The sequence below is a fragment of the Salvelinus namaycush genome, chromosome 25, assembly GCF_016432855.1.
Source record: "Salvelinus namaycush isolate Seneca chromosome 25, SaNama_1.0, whole genome shotgun sequence".
Lineage (NCBI taxonomy): Eukaryota > Metazoa > Chordata > Actinopteri > Salmoniformes > Salmonidae > Salvelinus > Salvelinus namaycush.
Genome location: NC_052331.1, coordinates 19,816,211 through 19,835,656, shown reverse-complemented (window position 1 = coordinate 19,835,656; position 19,446 = coordinate 19,816,211). Strand labels below are relative to the sequence as shown.

Here is a 19,446-nt window from a genome sequence, read left to right as displayed (position 1 = left end):
CGGCCATGCTGGCTAATGCACTAAAGTAGACGTGTTTATTTTGCCCAAAGACCCTCCCTTCATTAATTCATTCTCTCTATCAATTTGGGGAGGCCCTCCCCATGAGGGTCTTCCGTAGCTGAAGCTCTGTCTGTTAGGCCCTGTGTTCTCAGTCTTTCTCAGAATTTCTAGTTGTTTTTCTGATGTTTCAGTAATTGCAGTTGTCTGCTCATCACCCACCTTGACTGATTCATAAAGCCATATTGTTCTGTCTGTGGTCTCTGTTCAGGTTCGGGGCTCAACGACGGCCAGTGGCACAATGTCTACCTCCATGCTCTGGAGAACTACGCCATGCTGACCATTGATGGTGACGAGGCGTCCACTGTCAGAACGGTCATTCCCATTCAGATCAGAACAGGGGGACAATACTACTTTGGAGGTACTTACAGAGATGGCTTATAACAGAGCCATATACAGTACATGTATCTCTGTACCGATATATGGCTCTGTTCTATAATGTATAAGCCCTTGTTATGGGCTTTGGCACATACTTATTCATTATTACATTTTCCTTAATTCAGTCTGACAAACAGTATTGTGATTTGTTGATTGCACATGGAGTTTTTTGTGTTTGATGGCAGGCTTTGTCATTAAATCCTCTTTTTGTTACTTTTGATTGGTTGCCTTTTTGTTGTCTTTGTGTTTTGATTGCCTTTGAAGTACTGTAGTTGCCTTTAAGAGGGTGTATTAAATATTGAATGAAAGCTCCATAATGTTGTAAACCAAAACACAATGCTCATATAATTAATGTTGCTTAATACCTGAACTGTGTCTTGAAACTTTACTTTTCAAACAGAAAGCGCAGTCTTGACCATATGAAAAACTCTTGTACCTTTTTCCTGTAGGCTACTTCCTGCGTACCAACACGCCCCCTGCCCAGCGCTCCTTCCAGGGCTGTATGCAGCTGATCCACGTGGACGACCAGCTCGCTGACCTGGTGGCTGTAGAGCAAGGCAACATGGGAACCTTTGAGAATGTCAGCCTGGATATGTGTGCCATCATAGACCGGTAATATTCTATACCATTTATACCATTCCCTTGCTTAGCTGACTTATTCAAACCAGACTTTTTTCTTTGCTGTTGATCATGAAAGTAAAAGTATAAACGCGTGCTATAACCTTACCTGAGGGGCTACCTGCTTCTTGGGCATGCGTCGCACTGTCTATTCACAAAGGCAGCACGGGTCCCACCAACTGCACCATCGTGTGGACCGAGAGGCTTTGTCTCTCAGTGAGAGGTGAGTATCGGGTATAAGTATGAAGACCAAGCAGGCGTCTCACACAGAGAAAATGAAAAGGAAAACGCCACACACTGCTGTTCATGCTCCCAGGTGATTTTATTGATACGTTTCGACCCCTTAGGTCTCACACAGGGACACAGCGAGAGGCGGGGATCAGCGGATCACACAAGGCTTTGGTATAGGATGTCTTAGTGTGCAATCTTTGTGTTCCTGCTGGTAAATGCACGCGTACACAAGCACACAGCCACACAGGCGCACATCCCCTAAGCTAAGCTCATTAAAACCATGAAGTGGAAAAGCACTGCTCCTCCTGAGATATGGAAATGCAATTTCACCGAAAGGTTACTCAAAATATGGATATGCGCTAACATTCTTATCCGGATAAACTAATTAAATTCATTCTCACAGTATGTGGGTTCACTCCAACACATGGTTCTGGTTCATAAATGGAATCTTATCTCTTATTATTTCTTATTCTCCGGTAGTGATTAGGAGTCAAACTGTAGATCCCATTAATCCAACCTTATGTTCCGGAATTGTTAACGACACCGTTTGAAATGTCAGAGTAAGACATTTTCAGAAAAGTTAAAGACAGTCATGCGGATTTGTTTTCATCTTAAAGTTGGAATCCGTTGCGGTGAAACTGCCACGTCTGTTTGTGATATTACAAAGACATTACTTCAAACAACAAACACTGTTTGAGACAATCATTGCACATCACTGCACATGCAATAGAACAGCAGAGTGTGAAAAAAATATATATATATATATTACGTTGCTCAATGCTCATATCCTCCTTTTCAAAAACAAAAACAAAACAATAATAAAAGAGCCTGTGACGCTGTTTCGCCTAATGCGGATCTCAGCTTTACCATCAGAAGTCAAATCAAACTTGATTATTATTCTAGGGAGATTTGTGTAGTATGTATGTATGATAGATCCATTTATGGTTGAATACTCTTGATGTGTGGTTCATTTGGCTTATGTATTATGGTAACGCTAATCCGATACACCAGATTTTCTCTCGCATTAAATAGTCATGTTTCCAACATCTCTGGCCTGTGCATATTTACAGAATTGTGGTGATGATATCCTCAGTCTAAACAATGCTACCGGGGCGAATTCACCTACCTTCAATTGGAACTTCATGTTACTACAGCCCTTTGATCACACCAGCAGGTTTAATGCTTTTAACGCTGGGCATCTGGGGATCTGGGGAGACACATAGGTGTAGGGGTCCCCGCACTGGAAATGAACTAGTACAGTGATAAAGTGATAGATCCTACCATTCACCACACTGTGGTATCAAACATACAGTACCAGTCAAAGGTTTGGACACACCTACTCATTCCAGGGTTTTTCTTTATGTTGTACTATTTTCTACATTGTAGAAATCAAAACTATGAAATAACACATATGGAATCATGTAGTAACCAAAAAGGTGTTAAACAAATGAAAATACACTTTATATTTGAGATTCTTCAAAGTAGCCACCCTTTGCCTTGGTGACAGCTTTGCACATTCTTGGTATTCAGCCAGCTTCATGAGGTAGTCACCTGGAATGAATTTAAATTAACAGGTGTGCCTTGTTAATTTGTGGAATTGCTTTCCTTCTTAATGCGTTTGTACCTATCAGTTGTGTTGTGACAAGGTATGGGGTGGTATACAGATGATAGCTCTATTTGGTCAAAGACCAAGTCCATATTATGGCAAGAACAGCTCAAATAAGCAAAGAGAAATGACAGTTCATCATTAATTTAAGACATGAAGGTCAGACAATACGGAACATTTCAAGAATTTTTGAAGTTTCTTGAAGTGCCGTTGCAAAAAACCATCAAGCGCTATGATGAAACTGGCTCTCATGAGGACCACCACAGGAAAGGAAGACCCAGAGTTACCTCTGCTGCAGAGGATAAGTTCATTAGAGTTAACAGCACCTCAGATTTCAGCCCAAATAAATGCTTCACAGAGTTCAAGTAACAGACAGTAACAGATCTCAACATGAACTGTTCAGAGGAGACTTTGTGAATCAGGCCTTCAGGGTCGAATTTCTGTGAAAGAAAACACTACTAAAGGACACCAATAATAAGAAGAGACTTGCTTGGGCCAAGAAACATGAGCAATGGACATTAGACCGGTGGAAATCTGTCCAATTTGAGATTATTTTGTTCCATTCGCCGTGCTTTTTTGAGATGCAGAGTAGGTGAACGGAGGATCTCTGCATGTGTGGTTCCCACCATGAAGCATGGAGGAGGAGGTGTGGGGGTGCTTTGCTGGTGACGCTGTCTGTGATTTATTTAGAATTCAAGGCACATTTAACCAGCATGGCTACCACATCATTCTGCAGCGATACGCCATCCCATCTGGTTTGCGCTCAGTGGGACTAATATTTGTTTTTCAACAGGACAATGACCCAACAGACCTCCAAGCTGTGTAAGGGCTATTTGACCAGGAATGAAAGTGATGGAATGATGCATCAGATGACCTGGTGTAACGTCTGCTTCCAACTCACACTCTCAAACACATAGATCCCCTGAACGCAGCTCACTTTCCAGCCCACTTTCCAGCTCACACTTTCAAACACATAGATCCCCTGAACGCAGCTCACTCTCCAGATCCCAATCACCTGAATTCTGATCACCTGTTCACACACCTGTATGTCATGTACATACAGTATTTAGTTCAGTTCATTGCACCCCATCATTGTGAGGTATTGTTTGTTTTTGTACGTGTTCTATTCGGAGCTCTGTTTAATTCCGTATCAGTCCTCACGTGTATCGTAGTTTTTGGCCATCCTCACTAACGAAGCCTTTTTGCCTATTCCCTGCCTGTACTTTTGCCTATCACATTTCCTGTCATCAACCTCTTGACTGATCTCCCGGACTACGATATTAGTCTTTTCCCTACCTGTACTGTCACTTTTTTGGAGTCCCTGTGTATGACCTTCTGCCTGCCCCTGGACCCAGCTACCTGCCTCCTCCTGTGTATGACCTTCTGCCTGCCCCTGGACCCAGCTACCTGCCTCCTCCTGTGTATGACCTTCTGCCTGCCCCTGGACCCAGCTACCTGCCTCCTCCTGTGTATGACCTTCTGCCTGCCCCTGGACCCAGCTACCTGCCTCCTCCTGTGTATGACCTTCTGCCTGCCCCTGGACCCAGCTACCTGCCTCCTCCTGTGGTCCTTTACTAATAAACACCTGCTGCACCCTGCGCTTGAAACCAGCACTCTGTCTCCCATCGTACTCATTACACCTGGCCTCCACAATCACCCGACCTCAACCCAGTTGAGATTGTTTGGGATGAGTTGGACCGCAGAGTGAAGAATCTAGAATATAAAAAATATTTAGATTTTTTGGTTACTACGTGATTCCATATGTGTTATTTCATAGTTTTGATGTCTTCACTATTATTCTACAATGTAGAAAAAAGTCAAAATAAAGAAAAACCCTTGAATAAGTAGGTGTGTCCAAACTTTTGACTGGTACTGTACATGGAAAAAAAGGTCACAAACCTCCTCACAGCTCTGCGGGTTGGCTGATTACTGTCACGACACAGAGACACCACAGTGATATTTAACCCCCGTTGTCTCACTAAGGTCAGCGTATTTCAATTAGACGGCACTTCTTCGTCATGTGAATATGATTTGAAGAAGTACCAAATGTATGCAGCCTCAAATTAATTAGTTTTTGAGGGTAGATGATATTTGCAGGATGCACACTAGGAAAGTTATTATCCCTACGATCTATCCTTTTCTGTCCCATCTGTACAGATGTAGGATCTTAATTTGATCACTCCGTTGCAGGAGAACGTGTAACGTATTTGAGGTTTAAAAAGGCTTCTGATGTTTGTCATTTCTACTTTGAAATTTCATACTTAATTTTCCCTTACGAAAAATGTATCAACCCCTAAGAAATCATTCATTAATTATAATCCACATAATAATTCACATTTCCTGTTGCTGCAGGATTATTTCCCTGCTGTAGCAGACTGGCTCAAATTATGATCCTACATCTGTAGTTTCACAAAGGTCAAAGTAGTTCAATTATCGGTCACTTCTGCTACTTCATCATGTGATCTACCCCCCCCCCCCCCCCCCCCCCACAGATGTGTACCTAACCACTGTGAACATGGAGGCCGATGCACTCAAACCTGGGACAGTTTCAGGTGTTCCTGCAATGGGACAGGCTACACTGGGGCTACATGCCATACATGTAAGTATCCTCCTCCTCAGCCTATCAAGACATCTTCATACGGTATATGGACATCTTCATCTATGATCTCTCATTATTCATACCCTCAGGGACCCATCTGAAACATCAGTTACATTTTTGCACATTCACCTCACTGACATTAAAACCACATGGGGAAACTCCTGGATTTATAATGATGAATAAGTAATTCTGCTGTAATGTAAGCTCCATAATACATGTGGTTTCCTCTCTCGCGTGTGTATTCCTCTTCTCCAGCCGTGTATGAACAGTCCTGTGAGGAATACAAACATCTTGGTAAAACATCTGGCACGTACTGGATCGACCCTGATGGGAGTGGTCCCGTAGGCCCCTTCAAAGTCAACTGCAACATGACTGGTAAGAGTACAGTACCTCCCAAACCTACCGAACAGATAATCCACTTAACCTTTATGGCATCAAATGATTTTATCCCATCCCAGCAGGCAAATCTGGTTGAAATGACATCATTATAACCAGAATACAACAAAATCTGGTGTTTGGTTGTAATTTGGGGTGGCAGGTAACCTAGACGTTAGAGAGGCGGGCCAGCAACCGGAGGACTTAAATTTTCTGTGGACTGCAAGGAAAATGGATCAATGAAGTATTGTTCTTCTTCTGGTTGTAGTAACATCATGGCAACCAGTTTTGACCACTGGGATACCTGACCTACATTTCGTTCCTCTCCTGTAAATATTGGTCACGCTGACTGGTTTTTGATGGTGTTGTTGACTATTTTGCAGAGGACAAGGTGTGGACTACAGTGAGAAACAACCTGTCTCCCCAGACCTCAGTGAGTGGCTCAGACTTGGAGAGGAAGGCTTTGCTGCAGCTCAACTACAACATGTCCACAGAGCAGGTGACCTTACTACCTTATGACCCTATGACATCATCACCCATTCATGATGGAACCAGCTCAATGGAAAAGAAACATGGATTTTATTGGCAGGTTTAACGGACACGAATTAAGTCTAGTTTTGGACTGAGAACCATGCTCAATGGAGAAACTCCATGGTTATTCTTTGTGTAGAGAAACCAGCCCTATGTGTATTGTAAATGCATTTTTATGTTACTGTCGAAGGCACTAGCTAGCTACATTGTTTATTAAAGATGTTCTCTCAGTGTATTTTCACTCAGCTCCGCTACGATCCTCAATTACTAAATGTTATGCATTCTGCTTTGCTCAAACCCTGTTTTCTCTCCCTGTGACAGGTGACAGCCATCACGAGCAGTGCAGAGTACTGTGAACAGCATGTAGCCTACGCCTGTCGAATGTCTCGACTGCTCAATAACCCAGGTAAAGAGGACATTGTGTGTTTTTTGGTGTTTGTATGTGTTTTTGTGTGCTCATATGTATATCTGAGAAAAGGATCTGTTTCTAAAGGGAAATACTATTATTTCCAACAAAGACACACTGTAATTTATGCATTTGGAGAAATAATATGCCAAGAATATGCCGTCTTCTCTTTTCCCTTCCCAGTATTTGTTTTTGATGAATGTTCATTTAAGTGTTGTCAGATTGTATAGCAGATGGTTATTAGCATTTGGGCGACAAATCTAGAAAATTCTTATCTATTTTATTTGGCAAGTGTTTCACAAGATGAGAAGGCAAGCAGGCGTACATTAGATAGCGTCACAGTAGTTGTCATCCCTTGTCATTACTCATAGAAGAGACCCAAGTGCTTATTCCAGTGGCTCTCTTCCCATCTCATGGAAAAGAGGAATACTATCTGTGGCAACTGGAACTGTTTCATTCCCTCAAGCCAACTACAGGAAATATTACAACTGAAATTCCATGACAGCCACAGAAACCCAAAGGCTCTTCAGTGTCTTCCAACAATCTAGTGTTGTTTTGTTTGCCGTTTTTTACCTTGTTTCAGTTTCATCTCATCTGGTGCTATCAAGCGACAGCCGTTCCCCCTGAGGGTCCATAGAGTTCTGAACCTGAGGTTTTGCCATTTGTGCATTCTCTCAAAGTATATACAGTTGAAGTCAGAAGTTTACATACACGTTAGCCAAATACATTTAAACTCAGTTTTCACAATTCCTGAGCTGGTGTAACTGAGTCAGGTTTGTAGGCCTCCTTGCTCGCACTCGCTTTTCCAGTTCTGCCCAGACATTTTCTATGGGATTGAGGTCAGGGCTTTGTGATGGCCAATCCAATATCTTGACTGTTGTCCTTAAACCATTTTGACATAACTTTGGAAGTATGCTTGGGGTCATTGTCCATTTTGAAGACCCATTTGCGACCCAGCTTTAACCTCTAACACCTCCCAAACCCGGATCCGGGATCCCCCCCATCAAAAAAGCTGACTAGCATAGCCTAGCCTAAAGCCACAGGGATATCATATAATAAAATGTTCATGAAATCACAAGTCCAAGACACCAAATGAAAGATACACATCTTGTGAATCCAGCCATCATTTCTGATTTTTAAAATGTTTTACAGGGAAGACACAATATGTAAATCTATTAGCTAACCACGTTAGCAAAAGACACCACTTTTTTACTCCACCATTTTTTTACTCCATCAGTAGCTATCACAAATTCGACCAAATAAAGATATAAATAGCCACTAACCAAGAAACAACTTCATCAGATGACAGTCTGATAACATATTTATTGTATAGCATATGTTTTGTTAGAAAAATGTGCATATTTCAGGTATAAATCATAGTTTACCATTGCAGCCACCATCACAACTCTCACCAAAGCGACTAGAATAACTACAGAGAGCAACGTGAATTAGCTAATTACTCATCATAAAACATTTCTTAAAAATACACAGCGTACAGCAGATGAAAGACACAGATCTTGTGAATCCAGCCAATATTTCAGATTTTCTAAGTGTTTTACAGCGAAAACACAATATAGCGTTATATTAGCTTACCACAATAGCAAACATCACAACAGCATTGATTCAAGGCAAAAATAGCGATAACGTATAAACCACCAAAATATATTAATTTTTTCACTAACCTTCTCAGAATTCTTCAGATGACAGTCCTATAACATCATATTACACAATGCATATAGAGTTTGTTCGAAAATGTGCATATTTAGCGGCACAAATCGTGGTTATACAATGAGAAAAGTAGCAAAGCTGCCCAGAAAATGTCAGGAGAAATCTTTGAAGAGGCACCTATTCTAATCAGTAACTATTCCAAAACTTGACTAAAAAATACAGGTTGGACAGCAATTGAAAGACAAATTAGTTCTTAATGCAATCGCTGGGTTACATTTTTAAAATTAACGTTACTTCAAGCATACAGCGTGCGCTAAAGCGAGACGCACCGAAATTCATGGCGGAATTATTATTTGACATTTGTCAACATAAGTACGAATTAACAGCATAAAGACTGCTTACTATTAGCTGAGCTTCCATCAGAATCTTGGGCAAGGTGTCCTTTCTCCAGAACAATCGTCTTTGGGTTGAAAGATGTCCTCTTCTCCTGTCGAAATAGCAGCTAACGATAGCCACCCACTGGAGACGTGTCCAACTCGTGAAAGCGCATGACAAAGAAATCCCAGAAAATCGCAATAAACTGCTATAAACTGCTATAAGTCGGTTTAAATTAAGTACCTTATGATGTCTTTAACACCTATAACGAATAAAAACATGACCGGAGATATAGAACTACTAAAACGAAAGCGTTTGCAGGACGCCATTGTGATGTCTTCTTGCGCCAGGCGCACCGTTGAAAAGGACGGTACTTCCGTTCCACGGTCTTATATAAGGTCCCAGATTGCGAAATCCACTCCATTCAAATTCTCCCCGCTTACTGACATCTAGAGGAAGACGTATGCAGTGTAGTAGCCCGATGGCTTACATGGGGACTTATAAACTGACCTCAGAACAGGGACCTCGATTTCTGAAATCTCACTCCCTGACAGGAAATGTGCTGCAGAATGAGTTCTGTTTCACTCAGAGAAGTAATTCAAACGGTTTTAGAAACTAGAGAGTGTTTTCTATCCAATAGTAATAATAATATGCATATTGTACGAGCAAGAATTGAGTACGAGGCAGTTTAATTTGGGAACTCATTTTTACAAAGTCGAAATGGCGCCCCCATAGGCTCAAGAAGTTAACTTCCTGACTGATGTCTTGAGATGTTGCTTCAATATATCCACATGATTTTCCTGCCTCATGATGCCGTCTATTTTGTGAAGTGCACCAGTCCCTCCTGCAGCAAAGCACACCCACAACATGATGCTGCCACCCCCGTGCTTCAAGGTTGGGATGGTGTTCTTCGGCTTGCAAGCCTCCCCCTTTTTCCTCCAAACATAACGATGGTCATTATGGCCAAACAGTTCTATTTTTGTTTCATCAGATCAAAGGACATTTCTCCAAAAAGTACGATTTTTGTTCCCATGTGCAGTTGCAAACCGTAATCTGGCTTTTTTATGGCGGTTTTGGAGCAGTGGCTTCTTCCTTGCTGAGCGGCCTTTCAGGTTATGTCGATATAGGACTTGTTTTACTGTGGATATAGATACTTTTGTTCCTGTTTCCTCCAGCATCTTCACAAGGTCCTTTGCTGTTGTTCTGGGATTGATTTTCACTTTTCGCACCAAAGTACGTTCATCTCTAGGAGACAGAACGCGTCTCCTTCCTGAGCGGTATGACGGCTGCATGGTCCCATGGTGTTTATACTTGCGTACTATTGTTTGTTCAGATGAACGTGGTACCTTCAGGCGTTTGGAAATTGCTCCCAAGGATGAACCAGACTTGTGGATGTCTACAATCTTTTTTCTGAGATCTTGGCTGATTTCTTTTGATTTTCCCATGATGTCAAGCAAAGAGGCACTGAGTTTGAAGGTAGGCCTTGAAATACATCCACAGGTACACCTCCAATTGACTCAAATTATGTCAATTAGCCTATCAGAAGCTTCTAAAGCATGACGTCATTTTCTGGAATTTTCCAAGCTGTTTAAAGGCACAGTCAACTTAGTGTATGTAAACTTCTGACCCACTGGAATTGCGATACTGTGAATTATAAGTGAAATAATCTGTCTGTAAACAATTGTTGAACTTGTGTCATGCACAAAGTAGATGTCCTAACCGACTTGCCAAAACTATAGTTTGTTAACAAGAAATGTGTGGAGTGGTTGAAAAACGAGTTTTAATGACTCCAACCTAAGTGTATGCAAACTTCCGGCTTCAACTGTATGACCAGCATAACAAGTTTTCATCAAATCCTTTGGATGTGTTAGGATCTGAGACAATGGTCGGACTGACTGGAGATGTTGACAGATAAAACCCACACATCATTCGTGTTCTGGTGAGCTCTGTACACCTTGCCGCTCGACAGCTGTTTAGCATGGTGAAAGGGAGCGTGTTGTTTGGCAGCATCAGTGAGTTGAAAGAGATGAGGAGTCACACATTCCTGGTCAGAAGACTGCCTGGCTGTACTATTTCTCCCTCATTTGGTAGTCTTATTGTGTTGGCCCCAGTGGTGCCCATTCAACCAGTATTGAGGAATAGAAGCCTACTCTACCTGACATTATCCCCTTGCTGGTGTGCCTCTCCCCTCTCACTCAACGGGGGGACGCTTGGCCTCCAGGCCCTCAGCCTGTCTCCTTCTCATCACCATAAATAACCTGAATTATTGATTACTTTATATCCAGGGAATACACAGCACTAGTCCACACTGCTCCCCCCAATCTCCCTCCACTCTCTCTCTATCCAGCCTCCTCTCTCCATCCAACCCCCTTTCTCTGTGTGTGTGTCTCTCTGTCTCTTTCCCCCCTCCCTTTCTCTCTCTCTCTCTCTCTTCATATCCCACTCCATATCCCACTCTCTCCCCTGCATGTGGGGACCAGTGTGGAACATAGGTACCTCGCAGGAAACAACCAGTGTAACAGCCTTTGTTCTTTCCCTGGAGCCTCACCACCTCACTATGTGTCCCCCTGGCTATTACTGAAACAATTTTGGGAGATATCTAGGAAGGCGTGTGTGATGAACAGACCACCCCAGCTGCTAAAAACCTCAGACGCATTATCCTTCCAATATTATTTCCCCATTGATGTAAACACTGCATAAATGTTTCACCGTCCCCTTTGATAATGTACTACAAACCTATTATTATTTTTCATTCAATTATTATTTGTCATTCACTGGAGGGCAATTTTTGCCAGGTGCTGCTGATAAGTAACAATGACAAGATGGAAAGTGCCTAATCGTTTGGCTCTAATTAAATAACACTTTCTTGTCTTTTAAAAATTACTGTAAACATTGTTTTTTATTTTTTTATCTTTTCCCACTGCTTATTGTTATGGCAGACATGACCATTGTCTGATTATTCGGAAAAATATGAAAATAATTCAAACGCATAATTCACATTGTAAACAGCAAAACACAAGAGTGCTTTTAAAAGTTTCTAGAGATGATGCAGTAGTCAGTACACAACACAAGGATGGTGGAGATGTTGAAGAAGAACAAACGCCCTGGGGAGTGTTTGCCTTGATAAATGATCTTGTTTGTCCATCTATAGAACAGACATTTCCACTTGATGTGATTCCTCACACCAGTTATTTTCCCATTCCCTAGAGCGAGTCATTTTTTATTACCTGGAGTGCTGAATAAGACTATCTGTCTGTGATGCTGTTGGTGCACGGGTGAAACAGGGTGAATAGCTGATTAATAGACCACAGAGCTTCTCTCAATCAATAAAAAGTAAAGTGTCAAACGGAGTGAGGGAAACGGATCATCTGGTAACGCTTGTGCTGTACATGAGGGTCTATACATACTGTAGGCTTGTACATAACCGTTTTATGGCGTCTGACGTATTCATACAATATGCATCAATAGACCCATCTCAACTTCAATGCTATTTGCCATGAAAGATTGACATCAACAAAGGTAGCATTGTATTATTTGTATACCAGCAGAAGAGTAAATGAAACAGCTTAGACTATGGTCATTTGTTTAGATATACACAAATAATGTAGCATCATGCTTATGTATTGAGTATTTTGTTGTTTTGGTATGTTCTGTGCTGATTCATGCTGTTATTTTGCAGCTGGGTCCCCATTCACATGGTGGGTTGGCAGGGCCAATGAGAGGCATTATTACTGGGGTGGTTCAGGACCAGGAATCCAGAAGTGTGCCTGTGGAATCGAGAGAAACTGCACCGACCCCAAGTATTACTGCAACTGTGACGCTGACCAAACGCGGTGGTGAGTGACTCCACTCTGAACAACACTAGAGATGAAATGCTACAGTATGGAAACGTAAGCTAGATCTAGTTATCCTGAAATGTATCAAGTAATACATTGTAACATTTTCTTTGTGCTACAATCTTACTGTTGTGCCTTTTGTAGTGAAAATTTTCCTCTGTATTTCATATAGTTTTGTGATGTATTTTTTTAGGAGAGAGGACTCTGGTCTCCTGGTGTATAAAGACCATCTGCCTGTGAGTCAGGTGGTAGTTGGTGACACTAACCGTGCTGGCTCAGAGGCTAAGTTGACTGTGGGTCCACTGCGTTGTCAAGGAGATGGTGAGTTTGTTATCATTTCCACACCTTAGAATGCCAATCAGTAATGTACACAGGCAACACAATGTGAATTATTCCTCTTTCCTGTCTGTTTCCCAGGTAACTACTGGAACGCAGCATCCTTCAACACGCCTGCATCATACCTGCACTTCCCTACCTTCCAAGGGGAGACCAGTGCTGACATCTCTTTCTATTTCAAGACTTCCTCTTCTTATGGTGTCTTTCTGGAGAACCTTGGCAATGCTGACTTCATCCGCCTGGAGCTAAAAGGTGAGTGTACTACTACTCAGTAACAGGTCGATATACACTACCTGTAGACCTGTATTATGGATGTGTGTGCAGTTCAGTATCAAAGCTCTACCTCCACATCTGCAAAAAAAACTACCATTACAATATATAATGTATAGATGCAGTATAAAGTCAGTGGTTTGGACAGTGTTAGTGAGGCTTATTCACAGTAGATATCGACCTAGACTTTCCACTAAGTCTTTCCTCTAAGTCAAAAAGGATCATGCCTATCTTGCAGCCACAAAACAAGAATCTCTTGTTCCTACTAAAAAACAAACCACCAGCCACTAAGCAAGTGTCACGTGCCATGTTCCATGAGAGCTACTGTAAAACAACATTCAGTTCTTAGTAAATCTCCACAGTCAGCTCTTGGGGACTGTAACAAGATGGTAGATTGAATTTTGGGGCACCAGTGTGTGTGTACTGTAGAGTCGGAGAACATGTTAGAAGACCAACCCTCCCAAAGTACCTCTAGGGCTCTCCATAAAGGCTGCCATTGATCTCATCGATTGCAGGCTATACTTCTGTCATTTTTTCATCAGATATTAAACTTTAGCGCTTTAGAAATGGCTGGAAGTCAGTATTAACTTAAAGTTCACCAGCACAGTGGGAACCCTGTTTGGAAATGGTATTGTTAGATCAAATTGGTTTCCAGTGACATTTAAGCATGATTTTTGAGCTGGTGGGGGAGCAGTTTCCTTCCGCTGGGAAAGATCAATGGTCAGAAATATCTTTGAGCTGCTTCCATCGCCTCAGGCCCCATTTGTTATTGTTTCTGACCCTTTTTCTCTGGCAGGCTTCAAGCTTTACTGACGCCATCTTTTGGTGCAATGAGTTGACAGTATTTGAGCAGTATTATTACAGTGATTCAGTTGCTCTGAAGAAACAGTGTCTCTTCTTTAGAGACACGGACAGAAAATATTCTGTAAAAAACATTTCATATTTAATAGTTTCCCCCCATTTTAATATTCACAAGGTACAGTATTAGTCTGCCAAGAGAAATGGATTTACTGAGCCCCTTGTAAGCTTTTGTGTTTTAAATAATTTTTCACTCAAAACTCTAGAGTACCGTTATGCATTAGAATTTCTCTTTAGAGCTTGGCAATGGCAGTTGTTTTAATGAGACTTGGCCCCCCTCCAAAATTCTTCTCTGAGCTTCAGGAGGTTCTCTGCCAGTCCTGCAGGCCGAGCATCTGCTCTGAACAGGTGGATCTATGATTGACAGGGCTCCCCTATGTCATCTCCACAGCTTCAGTACATGCTCTGAATGGAGAACAAATGTAATCAGACAGCTCCCTTCAATATAGATCTATTGAGTCGGTTGGGAAATCAAATCAAAGAATGATTCTCCCAATGAAAGGTGGTCCAGGATGAGACCCCTGGTTAGTGGAAAGCGCTCAATTACAATCCCTGTGAAATCTCATTACTCGATGGTAACCTGGATCTCTGTGATTGATGTGGATTAAACAATCAGAAAGGATGTTGAGTGATTACAGACAGGTTGTCGGTATGTGGCGTTTGTCTCGGTGGAATTGGACCCAACAGGGGGTATGATGACACTTGTCAGCAGTGTTTCAATGAAGTAAATGACGATTGACAGAGGGGGAAATGAGCAAACTGTGCCGCTGTGAAGAGGAGATCTATCTCACTACTGGAGTATTTGTCTGCCTTACGCATTTATAGGTGTCATGGTCTGATAGGTACTTGTCAAAAACACATCTAGAAAATTTGACATTTTTCAGAGCTATAAATGCAATATTGTCAGTCTTTCATGTTTCAAATCATCATGATACCAGCAACAATATTTCAAGGCCTGTAAATTGTATGACAGCTTACTTCACATTCATTGAAAAGTCAATAATGTATGTAAGCAGACCAAGGTTATTATAGTAAACAAAAACTGAAACTAAAAACGAAAACGAATCAATAATAACCAATGTAGTAACCCGAAATCAAATACTGTAATGAACAAACCTGTTTGAAAAACTAAAACTATGCTGAAACTATTATCTTTGACTCCAAAACGAACTAAAATCAAATAAAAACCATCATGAATTATGTTCCGTTTTATACTGACCAAAAATATGAACACAACATGTAAAGTGTTGGTCCCGTGTTTCATGAGATTAAATAAAAGATCCCAGAAATGTTCCATATGCACAAAAAAGCTTATTTCTCTCAAATTCTGTGCAGAAATGTGTTTATATCCCTGTTAGTGAGCATTCTCATTTGCCAAGATAACCTATCCACCTAACAGGTGTGGCATATCAAGAAGCTGATTAAACAGCATGGTCATTACATAGGTGCACCTTGTGCTGTGGACAATAAAATGCCACTCTAGAATTTGCAGTTTTGTCAAACAACAAAATACAACAATGCAACAGATGTCTCAAGTTTGTCTCAAGTTTTTAAGGTTCGTGCAATTGGCATGCTGACTGCAGGAATGTCCACCAGAGCTGTTGCCAGATAATTTTAATATTAATTTCTTTACCATATGCCACCTCCAACATCGTTTTAGACAATTTGGCAGTATGTCCCAACCAGCCTCACAACTGCAGACCACATGTAACCACGCCAGCCCAGGACCTCCAAATCCGGCTTCTTCACCTGAGGGATCGTCTCAGACCAGCAACACAGACAGCTGATTAAACTGTGGGCTTGCACAACTGAAGAATTCTTGCAGAATCTGTCAGAAACCGTCTCAGGGAAGCTCATCTGCATGCTCGTCGTCCTCACCAAGGTCTTGACCTGACTGCAGTTCGGTGTCGTAACTGACTTCGGTGGGCAAATGCTCACCTTCGTTGGCCACAGGTACGTTGGAGAAGTGTTCTCTTCACAGATGAATCCGGGTTTCAACTGTACCGGGCAGATGGCAGACAGCGTGTATGGTATCGTGTGGGCGAGCGGTTTGCTGATGTCAACATTGTGAACAGTGCCCCATGGTGGCGAGGGTTTTTTGGTGTGGGCAGGCATAAGCTATGGACAACGAACACAATTTCATTTTATCGATGGCAATTTGAATGCACAGAAATACCGTGACGGGATCACAAGGTCCATTGTTGTGCTATTCATCCCCTGCTATCACCTCGTGTTTCAGCATGATAGTGCATGGCCCCATATCGCAATGATCTGTACACAATTCCTGGAAGCTGGAAATGTCCCAGTTCTTCCATGGCCTGCATACTCAAACATGTCACCCATTGAGCATGTTTGGGATGCTCTGGATCTATGCGTGCGACAGCGTGTTCCAGTTACCGACAATATCCAGCAGCTTGGCACAGCCATTTAAGAGAAGTGGGACAACATTCCACAGGCCACAATCAACAGCCTCTATGCGAAGGATATGTGTCACGCTGCATTCAATTCTCTGGCAAAAGCTCTGGTGGACATTCCTGCAGTCAGCATGCAAATTGCACACTCCCTCGAAACTTGAGACATCTGTGCTGCCGTACCAAGCAAAAACGCAGTAACTGCTCATTTGGTCAAAAATGAGTTAATGTGTAACAAGTGCACTGAGAGTCGGGAAGCAAGTACAGCGAGTGAGTGTTTTAATAAATAAACAAAACAATAAACACGAAACACAACGCACCGACATCAAACAGAGTCAATAACACCTGAGGAAAGGACCAAGGGGAGGGACAGATATAGGGAAGATAATCAAGGAGGTGATGGATGCCAGGTGAGTGTCATGAGGCGCTGGTGCGCTTGATGATGGTGACAGGTGTGCGGGATAATCAGCAGCCTGATGACCTAGAGCCCAGAGAGGGAGTATACGTGACAGTACCCCCTCCCTGACGTGCAGCTCCAGCCGCAGGATGCCGACAAAGGGGACGAACCCGGGGATCAGGAGCGGACCAGTCACCCCTGCTAAAGCGCGGGAACCTGTCGAGCCAGCTGGGGCGCGGGAACCTGTCGAGCCGGCTGGGGCGCAGGAACCTGTCGAGCCGGCTGGGGCGCGGGAACCTGACAGACCGGCTGATGCATGAAAGCCCGACGAGCCGGCTAGCCTGGCAATCTGGCAGAGGCAGGAGAGCCTGTGCGGCTCCCGGACCGACGTCATTTACACTGACACAAAAAAAAACAATCCCTGATGCTTCCCATAGGTGAGGTGTTAATCTGTAATGATGGGGCGGTGAGTCGGAAGCAGGTGCCACGTTTTAATAAAACAACAAAACCAAGAACACGACACTAACATAAGGCAGACCGCCGATACACAAGAACAATACCCACTGGAGAGTGACATATAAAGGGGAGGAAATTATGAAGGTAATGGAGTCCAGGTGTGCATAATGATTCACAGGTGTACGTAATGATAAGTGCCAGGTGTGCGTAATGATGAATCTCAGGACCGGGGGTTAGTAACCTTAAATACATGCTTAATCATGTGGACAAGTATCCTGCCTCTATTGCATTGTGTTTTAGAGAAAATTGTGGTCATGTTAGCAGTAACTGCATAAAGTTACTGTGAAACCAAGGTAAATAAAAGCAATTTTCCTCAGTTCCACGCTATGAGCAGTTACTGCCTTTTTGCTTGGTTGGGCGGTGTGGCATTGTGTTGTGTGACAAAACTGTCCCCAGTACAAGGTGCACCTGTGTAATGATCATGCTGTTTAATCAGCTTCTTGATATGCCACACCTGTCAGGTGGATGGATTATCTTGGCAAGGGATAAATGCTCACTAACAGAGTTGTAAACAAATTTGTGCACAAAATTTAAGAGAAAAAAGCTTTTTATGCTTATGGAAAATGTATATTTTATTTCAGCTCATGAAACATGGGACCAACACTTTACATGTTGCGTTTACATTTTTGTTCAGTATAAAATATAGTCATTGCACAACTATTCACCCCCTTTGTTTAGACAAGCCTAAATGAGTTCAGAAGTAAAATTTGGCATAACAAATCACATAATAAGTTACTCACTCTGTGTCAAATAATAGGGATTGACATGATTTTTGATTGACTACCCTTCCTCTGTCTCCCATACATACATCTGTAAGGTCCCTGAGTCAAGTATTGAATTTCAAGCACAGATTCAACAAAGTCCAGGGAGCTTTTTGAAAGCCTCAAAGAAGAGCAGTGATTGGTAGATGGGTAATAATAACAAATGAGACATTGAATATATCTTTAACCATGGTCAAGTTAATAATTGTGCTGTGGAAGATGTATTAAACCACCCAGACACATCAAAGATGCAGTCATCCTTCTGAACTGAGCTGCAGGGCAGGAGGGAAACTGCTTAGTAATGTCACCATGAGGCCATTGGGGATTTTAAAACAGCTACAGAGTTCAATGGCTGTGATGGAAGAAAACTGAGGATGGATCAACCACATTGTAGTGACTCAATAATGACCTAAATGACAGTGAAAATAAATGGGATGGAGCTAAGCACAGGCAAAATCCTAGAGGAAAACCTGCTTCAGTCTGCTTTACACCTGACACTAATACCCTGACTACACCGCTCGCGTTGCAAAATAAATTTAGAAATCTATGTTATTCAATTATTGCACCCACACTGCTCGCGCGTGTCAACGAGCATCTGCGCGCTGCAAGTCCTGCCTCTCCCATCTCCTTATTGGTTTATAGAAGCAGGTACCCACGTGCCATCTCCTAATTGGTTATACCCATGTGGGTGATTGAAAGACTAACTGTGTTGCCAGTTGTCGTGGTAATACTATGAACGTTTAGATGCCAATCACCATATAAGTTCAAAGATGAAAAAGCCTGGAAGGAGGAGAGATGACTAGAAACGATTCGGTTGACCGTTTTATGTGTGAATTAATTGTCGGAGTAGAGGGCCTTGTTGCATTTCAGGTAAAAGAACAACCTAATGTTTATATCCCAGGACAAATTAGCTAGCAACAGCAAGCTAGCTGAATAGAACAAATTAGCTAGCAAGTGCAAGCTAACTAGCTAAATTGCCATAAATGTTAAATGCTTTTTGACCTGTCCCCAAATTAATGTCATTGGTTCAGAGTTTGTTTTGATATTTTAACCTGCGTGTTGTGATCGCGTTTGGTGTAGGGGGACAAAATAAATGTATGCACGATGGCGCACGCGCGCAGCCGGTTTGGGTTCCGTGTAAGAGAGGAATTCAGGACAATAACCTAGGAAACAAAGCCAAATCTACACTGGAGTTGCTTACCAAGAAGACAGAGAAT

At 42.3% G+C, this 19,446-nt stretch overlaps 1 protein-coding gene across 1 annotated transcript in view; it reads left to right on the top strand.

Moving 5' to 3' along the window:
- Positions 1–19,446, top strand: part of LOC120019831 (contactin-associated protein-like 2) — a 58,552-nt gene that overhangs the window by 22,731 nt on the left and 16,375 nt on the right. Inside the window, exons 10-18 of the mRNA XM_038963245.1 lie at positions 269–418; positions 885–1,047; positions 5,383–5,489; positions 5,745–5,864; positions 6,248–6,363; positions 6,717–6,801; positions 12,524–12,680; positions 12,874–13,001; positions 13,098–13,268. Coding sequence (XP_038819173.1) covers positions 269–418; positions 885–1,047; positions 5,383–5,489; positions 5,745–5,864; positions 6,248–6,363; positions 6,717–6,801; positions 12,524–12,680; positions 12,874–13,001; positions 13,098–13,268 — 1,197 coding nt within the window. The remainder of the gene's footprint in view (positions 1–268; positions 419–884; positions 1,048–5,382; positions 5,490–5,744; positions 5,865–6,247; positions 6,364–6,716; positions 6,802–12,523; positions 12,681–12,873; positions 13,002–13,097; positions 13,269–19,446) is intronic.